We start from the raw sequence: 17,066 nt of genomic DNA on the forward strand, positions 1-17,066 counted from the left end.
ACATGACTGGATATAAAAAGAGCATCTTGGAGTGGCAGCGGCTCTCAGAAGTAAAGATGGGAAGAGGATCACCAATCCCCCTAATTCTGCGCTGACAAATAGTGGAGCAATATCAGAAAGGAGTTCGACAGTGTAAAACTGCAAAAAGTTTGAACATATCATCATCTACAGTGCATAATATAATCAAAAGATTCAGAGAATCTGGAAGAATCTCTGTGCGTAAGGGTCAAGGCCGGAAAACCATACTGGGTGCCCGTGATCTTCGGGCCCTTAGACGGCACTGCATCACATACAGGCATGCTTCTGTATTGGAAATCACAAAATGGGCTCAGGAATATTTCCAGAGAACATTATCTGTGAACACAATTCACCGTGCCATCCGCCGTTGCCAGATAAAACTCTATAGTTCAAAGAAGAAGCCGTATCCAAACATGAACCAGAAGCGCAGACGTCTTCTCTGGGCCAAGGCTCATTTAAAATGGACTGTGGCAAAGTGGAAAACTGTTCTGTGGTCAGACGAATCAAAATTTGAAGCTCTTTATGGAAATCAGGGACGCCGTGTCATTCGGACTAAAGAGGAGAAGGACGACCCAAGTTGTTATCAGCGCTCAGTTCAGAAGCCTGCATCTCTGATGGTATGGGGTTGCATTAGTGCGTGTGGCATGGGCAGCTTACACATCTGGAAAGACACCATCAATGCTGAAAGGTATATCCAGGTTCTAGAGCAACATATGCTCCCATCCAGACGACGTCTCTTTCAGGGAAGACCTTGCATTTTCCAACATGACAATGCCAAACCACATACTGCATCAATTACAGCATCATGGCTGCGTAGAAGAAGGGTCCGGGTACTGAACTGGCCAGCCTGCAGTCCAGATCTTTCACCCATAGAAAACATTTGGCGCATCATATTACGGAAGATACGACAAAAAAGACCTAAGACAGTTGAGCAACTAGAATCCTACATTAGACAAGAATGGGTTAACATTCCTATCCCTAAACTTGAGCAACTTGTCTCCTCAGTCCCCAGACCTTTACAGACTGTTGTAAAGAGAAAAGGGGATGTCTCACAGTGGTAAACATGGCCTTGTCCCAACTTTTTTGAGATGTGTTGTTGTCATGAAATTTAAAAATCACCTAATTTTTCTCTTTAAATGATACACTTTCTCAGTTTAAACATTTGATATGTCATCTATGTTCTATTCTGAATAAAATATGGAATTTTGAAGCTTCCACATCATTGCATTCCGTTTTTATTTACAATTTGTACTTTGTCCCAACTTTTTTGGAATCGGGGCTGGGAAAGGGAAAACCAAGCCGAGCCGCCATTTTGAATCCTCATTCACGGCTATAATGCAAATGGCTTCCTCCTCGGTATACAAGTGCACTTCCATGGAAGGAAAAAAACTACATTTTGCCGCCTATGTAGTCCCCTATTTATACAAAATTGAGTCATTCAGGATTCAGCCATGTTTTTGCTCGGCGTTAGCAGCAGTTACAGGTTTTTAGCTTTCTCCTGAAGTGTTTTCTTTTATTTATTCTTCCTCAGGGTAGTAAAACTCACTTTCGCTGTGAAGACTGTCGTTATCGCTATCCATGCTGTAAAATTAATGCTATTCTCCTGAGAAATGCTGGCAAAAATTTATAAAATTTTTGATAATCTTATAAATAAATCTTATTAAAAAAAAAAGATAAATGTTGACAAAAAATGCTACTATGTTTGTTGTTGTTGTGAACGAGCGAGTCGCCAGAGGTCCGTAACCGGAGTCCGTATTGTAGGATACGGACCCGCTCGCCAGCCAATCAGAGCGCAGGATTTGATGGAAACCGGACCGCGAAAAAAATAATTACACTTACTTGAGTTGATTTTCAGCTGGATCGAGTCGAAGTTTAAAAAAAAAAAAAGCACTGCTCATCATCAGTGTCCGTAGTTCTCAAGAATGAATTGAATCGCTGTCCTGAATCATCCGAAGCACATAAAATCTGCGTGCTACCTTGCAACAAGTTTTACCTCTAAACAGGTAGCCTAAAATGTGGCTGACAGATTTTACCTTGTTTACGGTGGGCGTTCCCACCGTGAAAGAGAAACCAATCAAAACCAAAGAAGTGAAAGTGATTATCATGCCGTTACTATAGGAATAGTTTTTATGAATGCGTAAGTGTGTGCTCAGCGCTCCGACTCCGGTGTGACCGAGTAAGGCGACAAGTTTTATGTTTCATCTAATTTAGGCAATTTAAAAACTATAATAATATTTGGCACTGGGCACATAGGAAAGTGTAACGTATAAAGTTTGTCAATATGTTTATCATGCTTGTATGATAAAAACTCGCGACACTATTTCTCTAAATACATGGCCTACTCATTCCAAACCTCCTAAGCTTTGCCGGCGAAGCTCTCGACCCCAGAGGGTGAATGACCATAAATAAAATCCTGAGATCTGGTGTGTGATCTGGACAGTAATAACATACAGTTAGGTCCATATATATTTGGACACTGACACAAATTTAGTTTTTTTTTTTACCTGTTTACTGAAACATATTCAAGTTATAGTTATATAATGGACATGGACATAAAGTCCAGACTTTCAAGCTTTCATTTGAGGGTATCCACATTAAAATTAGATGAAGGGTTTAGGAGTTTCAGCTCCTTAACATGTGCCACCCTGTTTCTAAAGGGACCAAAAGTAATTGGACAATTGACTCAAAGGCTATTTCATGGGCAGGTGTGGGCAATTCCTTCGTTATGTCATTCTCAATTAAGCAGATAAAAGGCCTGGAGTTGATTTGAGGTGTGGTGCTTGCATTTGGAAGAGTTTGCTGTGAAGAAAACATGCGGTCAAAGGAGCTCTCCATGCAGGTGAAACAAGCCATCCTTAAGCTGCGAAAACAGAAAAAACCCATCTGAGAAATTGCTACAATATCAGGAGTGGCAAAATCTACAGTTTGGTACATCCTGAGAAAGAAAGAAAGCACTGGTGAACTCATCAATGCAAAAAGACCTGGATGCCCACAGAAGACAACAGTGGTGGATGATCACAGAATAATTTCCATGGTGAAGAGAAACCCCTTCACAACAGCCAACCAAGTGAACAACACTCTCCAGGAGGTAGGCGTATCAATATCCAAATCTACCATAAAGAGAAGACTGCATGAAAGTAAATACAGAGGGTTCACTGCACGGTGCAAGCCACTCATAAGCCTCAAGAATAAAAAGGCTAGATTGGACTTTGCTAAAAAACATCTAAAAAAGCCAGCACAGTTCTGGAAGAACATTCTTTGGACAGATGAAACCAAGATCAACCTCTACCAGAATGATGGAAAGAAAAAAGTATGGCGAAGGCGTGGTACAGCTCATGATCCAAAGCATACCACATCATCTGTAAAACACGGCGGAGGCAGTGTGATGGCTTGGGCATGCATGGCTGCCAGTGGCACTGAGTCACTAGTGTTTATTGATGATGTGACACAGGACAGAAGCAGCCGGATGAATTCTGAGGTATTCAGAGACGTACTGTGTGCTCAAATGCAGCCAAACTGATTGGTCGGCATTTCATAATACAGATGGACAATGACCCAGAACATAAAGCCAAAGCAACCCAGGAGTTTATTAAAGCAAAGAAGTGGAATATTCTTGAATGGCCAAGTCAGTCAGTCACCTGATCTCAACCCAATTGAGCATGCATTTCACTTGTTAAAGACTAAACTTCAGACAGGAAGGCTCACAAACATACAGCAACTGAAAACCGCTGCAGTAAAGGCCTGGCAGAGCATTAAAAAGGAGGAAACACAGCGTCTGGTGATGTCCATGAGTTCAAGACTTCAGGCAGTCATTGCCAACAAAGGGTTTTCAACCAAGTATTAGAAACGAACATTTTATTTACCATTATTTAATTTGTCCAATTACTTTTGAGCCCCTGAAATGAAGGGATTGTGTTTAAAAAATGCTTTAGTTCCTCACATTTTTATGCAATCATTTTGTTCAACCCACTGAATTAAAGCTGAAAGTCTGAACTTCAACTGCATCTGAATTGTTTTGTTCAAAATCCATTGTGGTAATGTACAGAACCAAAATTAGAAAAATGTTGCCTCTGTCCAAATATTTATGGACCCAACTGTATAACGTGTGTTTGTGAGTCGGAAGAGCGGGCGGTACCTGTGGATAAGCGTCCTCAAACGCCCGATCAGGGGTCATGTGTTTGATGATGTCAGCCAGTACGGTATTCACCTCTCTTTTCTAATCAACAACAAAATAAAACACGTTTTAAAATAATGCGCATTGTTTCTGGATAATTAATCCGACATCACTGCTGACTCACGGTAAAGTGACGGCAGGTAAACTCCACCCAAATTTCAGCACAGTTGATGTAGTCCTGCAAACGCACACGAACGTTAAAGCCTTGACGAATGGAATTAAAATAATAATAATAAAAAAACTCGGGTAAACTGTGGAGCGTACCTGAGGGTTGCGCACTTTTGTGATGACCTTCCAGGCTTCGTTAAGGATGGGCAACCTCTCGCTCTCAGGAGGGTCGGCGCAGGCCAAGCTGCGGCCCAGAGAGCCGAACAGCAGGTGCTGGAGACGGGGGCGGTGATGAAGACGTGATTTTTTTAAAAAAAAGATATTTCTCAAACAGGACTGGATCTGCGCTTTGTTATTTGTGTTCAAAAGAGGTATCGAGAGCCGTAGGGAGAATCAAACACATATACTGGGCTCTAAATCACTCGTGGTGCACTGAGCAGACATGAACTGTGTACGTGTGCTCTTTTGCTTTACCTTGGGAAACCCAGCCTCGTCACACTCCTTGATCATGCTGATAAAATCGGTGGCTCTTGCAGCCACGAACTCGGCCCTGAAGGCCCACATGACGGAGTTTAGCAGGAGAGCACTGTGAGGAAACAAATATTTCACTTCTGACAGACGAGTCAAAGATTCAAAGTGCTGCTTTAGCATGAAGGAAAAAAAAACCCCACATTATTTTAAACCGTTTTATCAGGAAGTGATTGATCAGTGAGTTGTTGATGATCTGAAAAGGTCTTACTTGTTACCCAGCTTCTTGCACCGCTCCATCATTTCTGTCAGCAGCACCTGGTGAAGACGAGCAAAAAGATCAGCGGTTTAAAGCTTATACGTTTAGAAGATACACTCATGAGTGCAAGTGTGTGTGTTTTTACATCAGGTGCTCGGTAGGCCACACACTGCAGGATCCAGTGGATGGCAGGAGAATACAGCGTGAGGTAGACGGGAATCTCCACCCTCTGGATAACCAGCTGATTCTGAACGCTGTCGCTGTGAATCTGTCGGAAGGACGCCAGGAGGTCGAAGAAGTTCTTGTTCAGGCTGTCCTTCAGGTGTGGGGCTACCTCCATGCCCACCTGCGCCAGGTGAACGACAGAGTAAAAACAACCAGATTAAAACTAGCGTCAGAGTTTGCTGGTAAGTGTTACCGTGGTGACGTACCCTGCACAGATAGGCTCGAGCGTACACGGCCACTAAAGGGTCTCCGATCCCTCGGATCATAGCGGTGAGCCGCGGAAGAGTCTCCCGAATCCCGCTGAGGGGAGGAAGGAGGTTAAAACGACCAACTGAGAGAAACAAATCCGACAAAAAACACAAAATGTCCGCCACTTACGATTTGTTCACAAAGCGATTGCACTTCAGTATGGCAGCCTCGACGTATCTACAGCAAACGTTAAGGACGTCAACATACTCACGTGGAACATGTTAAAGTGAAAGGCTAAAGACTGTTATATAACGGATACAGGCGAGGGATGAGTTCTCTGATGGAGGCGATTTTGAAGAACCAGTTGAGGCAGGTCTCTTTGGCTGTGTCGTTTACATCCTCCACAGAGAACGAGTCTCAAGAAGGAAAAGGGAAAAAAAAAACAGGACAGGGTGCGGTGTTATGAAACAAAAAAATCCCAGAAGAGTACGTCTGTACTCTGATTCAAATGAAAAATGTGCAGCTCCGACACAAAACTGCTCGTGTTACCTGGAAGAGGAGCAGGATCCGAGCACATGGACCAGATTCTCTCGTACACCAGGCGACCTGGAGCAACGACAGCCATCCTCAGTGAACTAGATACTAAACATATGACACACAAACACAACACCATCCGTTTGTGCTCTTTTACCGAACGTGTCGAGGATGTCGGTGATGAGGACGAACTTGCTGGGGTAGAACAGGATCACAGACGTGTCTGAAAGCAGCTTGGAGCACTGAGAAGAAGGAAGCGTGTGTGTGTGTGTGTGTGTGAGTGAGAGAGATTAAAAAAAAAATTTAAATACACAACCGTCCACATATACAGGTGTGGTCAGAAGTTTACATACAGTCACATGAACGTCATGGCAATACTTGGGCTTTCAGTGATTTCTTTGAACTGTTCTTTTTCTGTGGCAGAATGATTGTACAGCTTTAATTTAAAAAAAAAACACTAGAATTTGGTGCACAAGTTTTAATTTTCTTTGGGTTTTCTGAAATCAACACACGGTCAAAATTTCCATACAGGGTCAAAAATATACATACAGCACATCTAATATTTGGCTAAAATGTCTCTTTGTGGCGGCACGGTGGTGTAGTGGTTAGCGCTGTCGCCTCACAGCAAGAAGGTCCTGGGTTCGAGCCCCGTGGCCGGCGAGGGCCTTTCTGTGCGGAGTTTGCATGTTCTCCCCGTGGGTTTCCTCCGGGTGCTCCGGTTTCCCCCACAGTCCAAAGACATGCAGGTTAGGTTAACTGGTGACTCTAAATTGACCGTAGGTGTGAATGTGAGTGTGAATGGTTGTCTGTGTCTGTGTGTCAGCCCTGTGATGACCTGGCGACTTGTCCAGGGTGTACCCCGCCTTTCGCCCATAGTCAGCTGGGATAGGCTCCAGCTTGCCTGCGACCCTGTAGAAGGATAAAGCGGCTACAGATAATGAGATGAGATGAGATGTCTCTTTGTAAGATTCACCTTGACCAAACATTTTTGTTTACCATGAACAAGCTTCTGGCAGAATTCTGGTTGGATATTTCATGACTCTTCATGGTAGAATTGATAGAGTTTGGTTAAAAACTTTTTTTTCTTGGCATGGACTCGACTTATAAGCACGGTCCATATATTTTCAATAGGGTTGAAGACAGGACTTGTTTTATCCTCCACAACCAGCTCTGATGCGTGTTTGAATTCATTGTCCTGCTGTAACGTTCAAGTTTCTGTTGGTTTATGCTGAAGAATTCTGAAGTAGTCCTCCTTCTTCATCATTCCATCCACTTTGTGCAATGAACCAGTTCCACTGGCAGCAAAACAGCCCCAGAGCATGATGATCCTACCACCACCACCAGCTGGTACAGTGTCCCTCTGTACATGGTGGTCATTGTGGCCAAACAACTCAATCTTTGTCTCGTCTGACCATACAGCTTTCCTCCAGAAGGCTTTTTCTTTGTCCGTGTGGTCAGTTGCAAACTTTAGTCAATTCTGGCGCAGAGGGTTATTTCTTGTATAGCAGCCTCTTAGTCCATGGTGCTCTGAACTGTAGACAGTGATCCATCAGCTTCCAGTTCATGGCAGGGCTGTGCCATGGTGGTTCCCAGGTTGTTCCTGACCATCCAAACCAGCTGAGGAAGACAGTTTGGGTTTTCTTGAAGCAAAGTGGCTTGGCAAAGTGACTACACCTCACAATAACTTGCATACAACTGTTTGAACTGATCTTGGAATTTGCAGTTGTTTCGAAATGGCTCCAAGAGACATTCCGGAGTTGTGCATATCTGTGATCCTCTTTCTCAGATCTGCACCGAGCTCCTTGGACTTTCCCATTTTACTGTGTGTTGGTCAATCCAGTGAGTGCTGTAAACAAACCCTTTTTATGAAGGCACAGAGAAGCTACCAGCTGTAGTCAATCATGATCACTAACAGGAAGTTGAGACACATTTTGGAAGTTTCAACACCTCTAAATAAGTGAGGGTATGTATAATTTTGACTCCGTGTTGATTTCAGAAAACCCAAAGAAAATTAAAACTAGTGTACCGAATTCTAGTGTTCTTTTTTTTTTTTTTAAAGCTGTATGCTGTACAATCATTCTGCCACAGAAAAAGAACAGTTCAAAGAAATTGCTGAAAGCCCAAATATTGCCATGATGGCATTCACATCACTGTATGTAAACTTCTGATCCAAACTGTAAAAACAGCCAAACACTGACTCGCTGACCTGAATGACGATTTTGAGCGCTTTGACTTTCTGGTCAGAAGCCCAAGCTTCTTTGAGGGACTGATTCAGTTCCTCGATCCGGTTAGCATAATCCTGTTGAGAGAGGTTCAGCAGCTCCCTCTGGGAGCCCTGACAAACACACACACACACACACACACACACACACACACACACACACACACACACACACAAGTTAAATAAGTAAAACATGATGACCTTTTTAATAACAAACCCATTTCTCTGATCAGTGTTACACACTCACTTCCTCCAGGTCATCAAGCTCCTCCAGACGAGTGCGCACTTTCTCCGAGACTGCAGAGCTGGGACTGGTGGCTTTACCTTAAACACACACACACAGAAAAACCGGCCCTGTTGAGACGTGAGGAACGAGAACTGGAATGACCAGACTGGTTCAAGCTGACAGGAAGGCTACAGAAACTCAAATAACCACTCTTTACAACCGTGGTGAGCAGAAAAGCATCTCTGAACACCAGGGGCGCAGATAGGATTTTTGAACTGGGGGGGACTGAGCTGTCAGCAAATGATTCTATTTTGTGTGTGTGTATATATATATATATATATATATATATATATATATATATATATATATATTATACACACACTACCGTTCAAAAGTTTGGGGTCACTTTGAAATGTCCTTATTTTTGAAAGAAAAGCACTGTTCTTTTCAATGAAGATCACTTTAAACTAATCAGAAATCCACTCTATACATTGCTAATGTGCTAAATGACTATTCTAGCTGCAAATGTCTGGTTTTTGGTGCAATATCTCCATAGGTGTATAGAGGCCCATTTCCAGCAACTCTCACTCCAGTGTTCTAATGGTACAATGTGTTTGCTCATTGCCTCAGAAGGCTAATGGATGATTAGAAAACCCTTGTACAATCATGTTAGCACAGCTGAAAACAGTTGAGCTCTTTAGAGAAGCTATAAAACTGACCTTCCTTTGAGCAGATTGAGTTTCTGGAGCTTCACATTTGTGGGGTCGATTAAATGCTCAAAATGGCCAGAAAAACGTCTCGACTATATTTTCTATTCATTTTACAACTTATGGTGGGAAATAAAAGTGTGACTTTTCATGGAAAACACAAAATTGTCTGGGTGACCCCAAACTTTTGAACGGTAGTGTGTATACATGTTATTTCACCTCCCTCACTGCCATCACCAGGAACTACCTGCAGGCCAGGACAATGATAACATTTTAACATAGCCTATGGAAATCCAAAGTTTACACATTATCATCACGCACAGAAATTGCAAAACTAGTTTTAAAACCGCTAAGTTCCAACTGTTAAACATAGCGAGAGGCTGGGCTACGTGTGTGTGTGTAAAGTGTAAACCAGTGCATCCTGACTTTCTAACTATGCCTGTGTGTTGCGTGAGCGGCAGTCAGTCAACAACTCTTCGCAAAGTTTCCTTATGAAACAATATGCTCGCTGAAATTATGGCAGGGAACGCCAGATTAAACATTAAAACTGCCTTCTGAGCACTGTATCTACAGGCTGCCACCGAAAGAAGGAGGCTACCAGAAAGGCATCTCTACTCCGTACGATTTTACTTTCACTACGACATTACTTTGAACAGACTATCAAAAAATTGCAAGGTGATATGATAAAGTAAGGCACAGTTTACTTACAGTCGTTTTTTTTTTTTAAAACAATGCAATCGTTTTCTGCCTTTTGGCACCCTTCATCATGCCGTGTTGGGGTCCTGAACTAGGAGGCGCTGTCCCCGATATGCCTGTCAAACTTGTTGTGGGTAACCATAGCAACCAAGCTCGAGCTCGCAACCTGTGCAGTCTGCGCAGTTGCAACTATGTATGTACTGCTGTGCACCTCAATAAACCGAATGGTAATTAGTCTTTTGATTTTTCCGTGAGGTTTGCCTTATGCAAAGAAAGACAGCATAGATGTTTTTTCCTCCCTATAAGTGGGGGGGACCGAACGAGGTGAATTTAAATCTGGGTGGGACGAATCCCCCCCGTCCCCCCTCTATCTGCGCCCGTGCTGAACACGTGGACAAGGCGGATGGGCTACAACAGCACAAGATGCCCAAGTATCATGAGATGACCTAGCTGACAAACTGTTTAAAGTGAAGCTTCCTCGGAGATGTTTTAGCTTGACTTACTTTTGTCGGAGCCCATGAAGAGATTCTGTAAGAAAAAAGAAAGATAATGACCACACTGACACTGCACTCATCTCTGAACGCTGGATTCCTCAAGAGAAGGAGATTCTTACGATGGACAGCTTCTCTGTGGTTGTGAACCTGGCCAGGATCTCGCCACGTTTAGCCGACCACGGCTCAAAGTCACAGCCAACTTCCTCTTCTTTGTCCCTCCGCTTCCTCCCCAGCTCCTGAAAAAAAAAAAAGCCCAGAATGAGATCTACGCGTTCAACTTTGTGAGATTTTTATCCCAGACACAAAGTCTCACCACGGAAGAGCTGCTATGAGACAGCGCAGGAGTTTCATTGGCTGAGGCGGCGGCAGCGAACAGGGACAGAGGATCCGTGCCCTCCAGCATGGAGCTCAGGGGGTCAGGAGCAGCAGAGCTGGAGGAAGACGACGATGAAGACGTGCTGCCTTTCCGCGCTCCACGTCGGGACTTGGAATCTGTCACCTGAGGAAAGCATGGTGAAACAGGACGACATCACTTCCTACAGAGAGCAGCAGCGCTTTGGTCCTTCAGTGTCTCAGAATGGACACTTCATCTAAAGACTTGTGATGCTCTTTATCATGCCTGATACCATACTCGCATGGAGGGAGGCGGTGTATAAATATAACAATGTTGTGTAGGAGAGATGGGACTCAGTCCTGAGATGCTGCACTTACTGTAATAGGTTTCAGCGGATGGTAATCGCCGCTCTGCACTGAGACGGCTGGCACACGGCAGCTCCGCAGCTCTGCATCGTAGTTTCGCCTGCGGGAATGCCTGAGTGTGGAACAGAAATGCAAACACTGTATATGAACAAGAGTTAGTTCTGTTTTTATCCATTTATGGTTGCGTTAATGTTGTAGGACCAGAGCTTGACATTAAGGACTGCCCGATTGCCCGGGACAAGTGAAACATGCATTTGGACAAGCGGAATACATTATGTCCCCAACATGCCCGACCGGGCAAGGTGGAACGAGCATATATTACGAACTAGCACAACAAAAATTAGGCTTTTTGATCTTTTATTTCAGTTCCTAAAAGCGTCCCTCACTACGTATCCGCTGTTATGTCTTAGCTGTTTTCTCAGTCTCGGTTTCATTTACTGCTTTGCAAGTTATTTTATCCCCCCGCTGGTGTAGTACGGTACCTCGTACTGTTTACAGACCCCTTATGCATGACATCACGCATCACGTGATAATTACAGCTGGAGTCAGACAGACACCGTCGTTCATGCAAGCAGCTTAATCTGTCTTCAGTATGGTTCATTTTTGCGCCGTTTTTGCTTGTTCAGACAGAGAAATAGATAAAAGGCATTACCGTCTCCCCGCTATCAAGAAAAATGTTAATAAATAGAAGCAAATGCTTCAAGAACAACGAGGAAATGAGCGGTTAAAGAATACAAAGAGAGGCGCTCAGCCTGAAAACTCCAGAGAAATTCACGATTGTATTTAAAATGTATTTTACAAAAACAGAAAGCCGGAAGCGAGAACGGAAGAATTTGCTTAAGAATCTCGTTTAATTTTTTTTCTGCTCGCACTCGAGTTCGGTCCTTCATGAAAGTGTTTGATTTTCTTACAGGTGAAGCCACTTCCTTATAGAGATCTTGCATGTGACGTCACAGCCGATCCAGATTGTGACAGACGCCATCTTGTAGGTCAAACGCCATATTCCGCCTTCTACTTCTGGTTCTATTTCTGCTTTTACTTCTACCTTTTCTTCTGGAAAACCCTACTATATACAATTCTACTACAACGGCTGCGGCTACAAGCTCTCCCTACCTGTGCACGGTTTTTATGGTTTTTGTGTGTATTTTTGCGTGTTGTTCGTCTGTACCGGACTTCAATATCCACTACAACCGTATGGACTTACTGGACATTGGTTTCCAGCAGAAAATGACGGTTTGTAGCGATTTCCATCGCATGCACAACATTCCGGACGAGAAAAAAAAAAAAAAAAAAACATTCCGGACGAGACCAGATTGCGAGACCAGCGGGGTCTCCGTGGATTGTTATTGGAAGCAAAGCGAAGGAGGCGGCGCCGGGAGCGGAAGCAAAAGCGAGGCTACAGGCAGAGCCGGCCTGTTGACTAAGCTCAGAAAACAGCCACTCAAATCTCCACTGCCAAGCCTCTACCTCTCCAACGCCAGATCCATGTAAACAACACGGACGATTTGGAATTACCTTATTCTATTCTATAATCGGCTGGTCAGTGCTATACTCAATACTTAAGTGACTTACCCATCCAATGAGGATCATTTCGTTTACAAGATGCCACATCTGAGTCGCTGACAAATCCTGAATTTCTGTAAAGATAACTGTCCAGAGATTTATAAGCATGCAGTGCTTCACCACTGAACAGCGAGGGAAAGTTAATGAGGTAATTATACACGTCCGGGTATTCCGCTGGCAGTTCAAAATCCGGTCGTGAAAACTCCGTCCGGAAAGCCATAAGGGTCACTAATCTGTAGATCGTTTATTTTAGACATACACCTAGTTATCTGTTCATTAGAAAAATGAGCCGTGTAGTCCGTCGGTTGAAATTGATCCATTCTGTACACGAGTGCAGCAGTATTCAGCGGTGTTTTTGACCGACACGATGGCGGTTGTGTACTTTCCGGTCACGTGACTGCAAGATCTCTATCGACACAGAAAACCCAGATTGGTTTCAAACAACTCGCGCATAAAAAAAAACTCAACAAGGAGCGACATGTGCGATAAATCCTGAAAGAACAGAACAGATTAAGAGCAGAGAGAGCTGGAGCTTTGTTTCTGTTATCAGAGGAACACAGTCCTGTGCAAAATATTTATATACCGTTTTTGTTTATCATCCACCTCTAGGTTTAAAAAAAAAAAACCTGCGCTGCGTCATGACAGACCAGCTGCACTGATTCAGTTACAGGTTGCCAGGTCTGTATAAAACACCCACAATCTACACACTAAACAATAATTTTAAACTCAAACATTATCCTGTCTGTCATGACACAGCGCATTTTTTTTTAAACCTAGGTGGATGATATAACAACCCCCCTCCCCCCGATATATAAATATTCTCAAACACAGTACTGTTCAAAAGTCTTGGCACCCTATTGTTTTCTTCATACAAACTTTGTTACAGATTTCTATTTTATGATTTCTACATTATCGAGTATTGAACCTAGTCTGGTTAACACCAGACCATATCACAAGTGAAATATGGTCTGGAATCCGCCTACTGAATTTCTCGTAGGGGAGGTGTGGTTTACGATTGTCAACGGCCGTTTATTGGACGTTGCGAATGTCTATCATTTGGCGTATACGTAGCCCATGGCCAATCATGGCAGTTGTACCCGGTGACGTAGTTAGAGCGACGAAGAAGACGAAGAGGCAAAGAAAGACTGTAACGCCAAACGCTGTTCTTTTTTTAAAACAAACTTTCGCTCTAAACTATTCAGAACAGTGTCTAAAGCTTGATCGAAAGTTTGGTTCGTATCGCTCGCCGCCATGTTAAATGTGATCCGTAAACAGTCCCAAATAAACTACAAGCTTCCGTTTGTCGAGTAGTACGCGTCACCGTCTTTCCACCCCTCCCCACTCTCTGATTGGCTCCCTAACTCAGGCTAGCCTTTAGATCATGGTTTCCATGCTGTCTTATCAGATCGGAACGATTGTGCAAAGCAGCATGGGATTTCCCAGGCTATATTGAACCTACAGTCTGAGAGAGTTCTACACAAACACACTGAACTTTACAACAGCTGCATGCACGTGAAATGGAAATAAATCGACTAAGGCAAGAAAAACTATTTTGGATAAAATTGTTATCGTCTGTTACAAGTAAAAAGTAACCAATAACCAAACTTCATCTCAATGAGTGATCTGCATTTTATGTTGCAATTCACAGCTATTCTATGGGTGTCCTAAAAATAAATAGTACTTGCAAAATAGGGGGAAAGTCATTATATTTGGGAGGAGGGAGAGTGGAAATTAACCCCCACTTGTCCTAAAGTTAAAGTGTAGTATATCACGGGTAAATTCAGGAGCAAGATCAATGTAATTCTCTTATTTTATATTAAACTTTGGTCAAATATCTGTTGCATTTTGTGCAGTTTTTTTTTTTACCTTGCGCAATACCAGAAAAATTCAGTTGAAATCAAGCCATTTGAGGTGAATTGGTCCGCCTCTGAAAAAATTTGGCATTTGGATTTCCCAGCAAACATTGATTTTCGTGACGTCGCGTGCGGGACGCCTCCTTCTGAATCCTACATCAGTGTTGGTTTGTTTATGAGAATACGACCTGGTGGTTTTCTGCAAATTCCTTCAACATTATCGCGTAATTATTAAAATGGTTAACAGATGTATCGTAGGATGGTGTAGCAACACCAATCTTGATGGGATTAGTACTCATCGTTTTCCAAAAAACCGGACAATGAGAGAGAAATGGGAGCACTTCGTGCGAGGCACCCGGAAAAACTGGCTACATGCTACAGGATTATTTGCGGTGCTCATTTCACAAGGCCCGACGACTTTGAGAACTATCCGCAGTGGGAAATGGGCTTTGCGAGGCAACTTGATCTGAAAAAAAGACACAGTTCCATCTGTTAGAATGCCCAAAGCAACTGTATCAGCATCACCAAAGGAGCCAGCCGTGTTCGTCTCCCCTGGCAGAAGGCGAAGTGCCGCATCCATCGAGGCCCTCGAAGCCGAGGACCAAGCAGAGCCGAGAAAAAGACCTAGAAAATCGGCAATTCACAAGCTGACTGTTGCCAGGGTAAGAAATAATTCTTGCCCCTTTTCCACCAAAGCAGTTCCAGGGCTGGTTCGGGGCCAGTGCTTAGTTTGGAACCGGGTTTTCTGTTTCCACTGACAAAGAACTGGCTCTGGGGCCAGAAAAACCGGTTCCAGGCTAGCACCAACTCTCTGCTGGGCCAGAGGAAAGAACCGCTTACGTCAGCAGGGGGACGGAGTTGTTAAGACCAACAACAATAACAAGACTGCGAAAGATCGCCATTTTTAAGCGACGAGAAGCAGCAGCTGTACAAACGCGAAGTCAGCCATTATTATTATTGTTGTTGCTGCTGCTTCTTCCGTGCTGTTTTTGCTTCGATATTCGCACCAAGGTTTATGCAAACGTAGCGACGTAACTGACGTATACAGCGACGTAATGACGTGTCTTCCCTTAGCACCACGAGCTATGGAAAAGCAAACTGGTTCTCAGCTGGCTCGCAAGTTGAACAAGTTGTGAACCAGCACCGGCCCCGAACCAGCCCTGGAACTGATTTGGTGGAAAAGGGGTATCAGACATCTCATTATATTCTTCATCCAAAGGTGAAGTAACATTGCGCTCAGGTGACAAGTCCATATTTCAATGCAAAATCGCTAGCTGCTGTCTACACAGGCTGTGCACTGAAACCGTGCAATCTCTCGCAGCCTGCTGGCGCTTCCGCAGGTGACGTCACGATTCTGGCTCCAGACTCCCTTGGGATTTTTCCAGACGCGTTTTGTTGTTTTATTTTTTTCTGCTGTAGACAGATGGCCTTGTGCAAAATTACCTTTCTGGATGAGTGTGTAAAGGGACATACTTCTCATCTCATTATCTGTAGCCGCTTTATCCTTCTACAGGGTCGCAGGCGAGCTGGAGCCTATCCCAGCTGACTACGGGCGAAAGGCAGGGTACACCCTGGACAAGTCGCCAGGTCATCACAGGGCTGACACATAGACACAGACAACCATTCACACTCACATTCACACCTACGGTCAATTTAGAGTCACCAGTTAACCTAACCTGCATGTCTTTGGACTGTGGGGGAAACCGGAGCACCCGGAGGAAACCCACGGGGAGAACATGCAAACTCCATACAGAAAGGCCCTCGCCGGCCACAGGGCTCGAACCCAGAACCTTCTTGCTGTGAGGCGACAGCGCTAACCACTACACCACTGTGCCGCCCTGGACATACTTTCATATATATATATATATATATATATATATATATATAAAAAAAACCGAAATTGGTCCAGAATATGCCCTGAGGACATGGGTGAAACAAGTTAGTTCCTGTTCTCACAGCAGCTCTAAACCAAACAGATCCACTGCTGTGGGATCAGGGGAATAAAACACACCACCCTGCTGTTGATTATTTTCCTTTAACTGCACGACACACAATCCTTATTCATGAACCAATCAGACTCCAGAATGAAACCGTGCTGAGGCAGAATATCATTTCAAAAGACCTGAATGGAAATCTATCACAGCTGTAAAAACCCCACAGCCTTGGACTTCTCATGCAACACCACGATTTCAAACCTTTATCCTGTCTTCAGGCTATAAAATGCGCCAAAATAAAAATGTCATTAACGCCATCAAGCCGAAGGAATTTCGATGATAAGCCTGTGCTGAGTTTACAGAAGATAAACCAGTGTCAATCTCATAATGTGAACAGTTTCTTCTTCTATCAGGATGTAAACAGAGAACAGTCTCACCACTGAACAGAAGCCATCTTCTCAGCCAGTGTCATGTGACCAACCCGGAAGTTTAAAGACCTGGGTAAGATCGCCTATCATAATAAAAGCCCCTAACTCTGGCTGAGAGAATAGGATTTCTTTCTTTCTTTTAAAAACACCACAGTTAGTCAGATAAAGTGCTACTTGGGTCTTGAAAAAAAATAATCTTGATTTAAATTTCACAGATCTGTGAAAACCTCTCTGATATGTTGCAGCGGCCTAACCCAATCAGATCTACCA

The 17,066-nt window shown here is 43.7% G+C and overlaps 1 protein-coding gene across 2 annotated transcripts in view; it reads right to left on the bottom strand.

Annotated features, from left to right (window-relative positions):
• vps35l (VPS35 endosomal protein sorting factor like) overlaps nucleotides 1-16,839 on the bottom strand; it is a 39,514-nt gene extending 22,675 nt beyond the window's left edge. For both annotated transcript variants that reach the window (XR_009656417.1, XM_060939266.1), the window contains exons 1-18: nucleotides 16,806-16,839; nucleotides 11,031-11,130; nucleotides 10,633-10,818; nucleotides 10,439-10,555; nucleotides 10,329-10,353; nucleotides 8,444-8,520; nucleotides 8,182-8,310; nucleotides 6,133-6,217; nucleotides 5,991-6,047; nucleotides 5,761-5,857; nucleotides 5,631-5,678; nucleotides 5,459-5,552; nucleotides 5,173-5,373; nucleotides 5,040-5,086; nucleotides 4,775-4,886; nucleotides 4,457-4,573; nucleotides 4,317-4,370; nucleotides 4,154-4,234 (exon numbers count right to left, since the gene is read on the bottom strand). Coding sequence is in view for 1 of the 2 variants with exons in the window: in XM_060939266.1 (XP_060795249.1) it covers nucleotides 4,154-4,234; nucleotides 4,317-4,370; nucleotides 4,457-4,573; nucleotides 4,775-4,886; nucleotides 5,040-5,086; nucleotides 5,173-5,373; nucleotides 5,459-5,552; nucleotides 5,631-5,678; nucleotides 5,761-5,857; nucleotides 5,991-6,047; nucleotides 6,133-6,217; nucleotides 8,182-8,310; nucleotides 8,444-8,520; nucleotides 10,329-10,353; nucleotides 10,439-10,555; nucleotides 10,633-10,818; nucleotides 11,031-11,130; nucleotides 16,806-16,822 (1,644 nt within the window). In the remaining variant the exon portion in view is untranslated. The remainder of the gene's footprint in view (nucleotides 1-4,153; nucleotides 4,235-4,316; nucleotides 4,371-4,456; nucleotides 4,574-4,774; nucleotides 4,887-5,039; nucleotides 5,087-5,172; nucleotides 5,374-5,458; nucleotides 5,553-5,630; nucleotides 5,679-5,760; nucleotides 5,858-5,990; nucleotides 6,048-6,132; nucleotides 6,218-8,181; nucleotides 8,311-8,443; nucleotides 8,521-10,328; nucleotides 10,354-10,438; nucleotides 10,556-10,632; nucleotides 10,819-11,030; nucleotides 11,131-16,805) is intronic.
• Between the last annotated feature and the right edge of the window lie 227 nt (nucleotides 16,840-17,066).

The sequence above is a fragment of the Neoarius graeffei genome, chromosome 14, assembly GCF_027579695.1.
Source record: "Neoarius graeffei isolate fNeoGra1 chromosome 14, fNeoGra1.pri, whole genome shotgun sequence".
Lineage (NCBI taxonomy): Eukaryota > Metazoa > Chordata > Actinopteri > Siluriformes > Ariidae > Neoarius > Neoarius graeffei.